The sequence below is a fragment of the Tupaia chinensis genome, unplaced genomic scaffold, assembly GCF_000334495.1.
Source record: "Tupaia chinensis unplaced genomic scaffold, TupChi_1.0 Scaffold000280_1, whole genome shotgun sequence".
NCBI lineage: Eukaryota > Metazoa > Chordata > Mammalia > Scandentia > Tupaiidae > Tupaia > Tupaia belangeri.
Window position 1 is genome coordinate 1,160,824 of NW_006159763.1, and position 1,638 is coordinate 1,162,461.

General features: G+C 67.5%; 1 protein-coding gene across 1 annotated transcript in view; it reads right to left on the minus strand.

The window, feature by feature from the left end:
- LOC102478146 (5'-AMP-activated protein kinase subunit gamma-2) overlaps nucleotides 1-1,620 on the minus strand; it is a 189,588-nt gene extending 187,968 nt beyond the window's left edge. The window contains exon 1 of the mRNA XM_006150254.2: nucleotides 377-1,620. Within this exon, the coding sequence (XP_006150316.1) occupies nucleotides 377-490 (114 nt within the window). The 5' untranslated portion in view covers nucleotides 491-1,620. The remainder of the gene's footprint in view (nucleotides 1-376) is intronic.
- Nucleotides 1,621-1,638: the final 18 nt, after the last annotated feature.

Genomic DNA, 1,638 nt, shown 5'->3' on the forward strand with positions numbered 1-1,638 from the left:
TTTTTCAGAAAAACAACACCACGCACCGCCCCCAGCACCCGCACCAGGCGGGATTCCAGGCTACGCCCAGCCGGCCACCAGCGGCGCCCGCACCCCCTCTCGTCTGCGGCCGCCCCCGCCTGCGCCCAGACGGTCGCCGAGCCCTGGCTGCACGCGAGTGGAAAGCGAGACCGATCCCTGGCTGCACGCGAGTGGGAAGCGAGACCAAGCCGCGGCTGCGGCGGGGCCCCCTCCCCCCTTCCCCGGAGTCGCATGAACACGAAGTGGCAGGAGGGGCACGCACGGCGCGCGCGGGGCGTCCCGCATTAACCGCTTCGGCGCCGCGATCGCGTGCGACCTAGGGCTGGGAGCCGGGGGCGGCCGTTCGGGGACTCACCGGAATGTGCACTCGCAGCGAGCGCCTCTTCTGGTTCAGACTCTTCTTGCCGCCGCTCCCGCCGGGGCTAGGAACGTCTTTCTTCTTCTTGACGTCCATGGCCGCGCTTCCCATAACTTTAACCAGAAGTTAACTCCGGTGACTCGTCCCTGGGACTCGGTCCCCTCCTCCCTCCCTCGGCCGCTGCGTTCGGACCCCAGCCGCGCGCGCTTTATTATCGCTCTTCCAGTCCAAAGACACCTCGTGGGGACTTCCGCGCGGAGGGAGGGTGGAGCAGGTAACTCGCGCCGCCGCCCGGGAGGGGCTGGCAGTTGGCGGTGAGCGCTGAGTTCGAGTGTCTTTCTCCCAGAGAATCTTGGGGTGCCAGAGCAAAGCCTGAGCCTGTCCGGGTTCTGCTCTCTCGCCGGGTTAAGCGTGGCAGAGGGCTCCTGCTGGGTGACAAAGTTTTCTTCCTTTTGCAAAGCGAGGCAACATTTCCCACCTTCCAGGCTCCTCCCACAGATTCCCAGAGGTACTGGAAGGCAGGTGCAATTAGAGCCAGTAATTTGGAAAACAGCCTTCTACGCCTGTGCCTGGCTGCAGAGCCTGGGAGAGCGAGGCGTTTGCATGTAAATACAACCCTCGGCCGCAGAATTAACCAGCCCGGAGCCTGAAACTAGGTCCGTCCTCCTTTCTGGGCAAGAGGGAGGGCAGGCGGGGGAAGAGGAGGTGCAAAGGCGAACACTCTTCGCAATTGGGCTAATGCTCGGCTGCACGCAAAGTTCTGGAGGCGGCCCGTGGGGCCCTGCAGCCGGGAGGGCGCGTCTCGAGCCCCGCCGGGCGAGGAGGGCAGGGCGCCCGCTCCTCGCCCACTGCTGCGGCACGATCCCCAGGGACCGCGAGGGGACGGAGGCTGGGCCTGGCACCGACGCAGGCTGGGGGAGCGCGGGCGGTGGGAGGCGGCGCGCGTTGAACAGGAAGTGCTCGGCGTGCAGCGCCCGGGTCGCGCTCCCTCTACCCCACGCCGCCTGGGTCGCTCCGCACTGTCCCCTGCGGCATCGGCGTCTTGGGAGCCCATTTCTGAGCCATCTCGTCTCCCAGTTTACGGCCGACCCCCTGAAACACGCCCATGCACCCTGTCCCCGCCTCGGACCGGCGGTGCTGGAAACCCCGGGTTGCGATGGGCTGCGGGTTGACCTGCATGTGCGGCGCCCAGAGCCGCGGCCCCTCGGGTCCGCCCCGCTCCGCCTGCGGACGCAAATACGCACCGAGCCGCCGGGGAG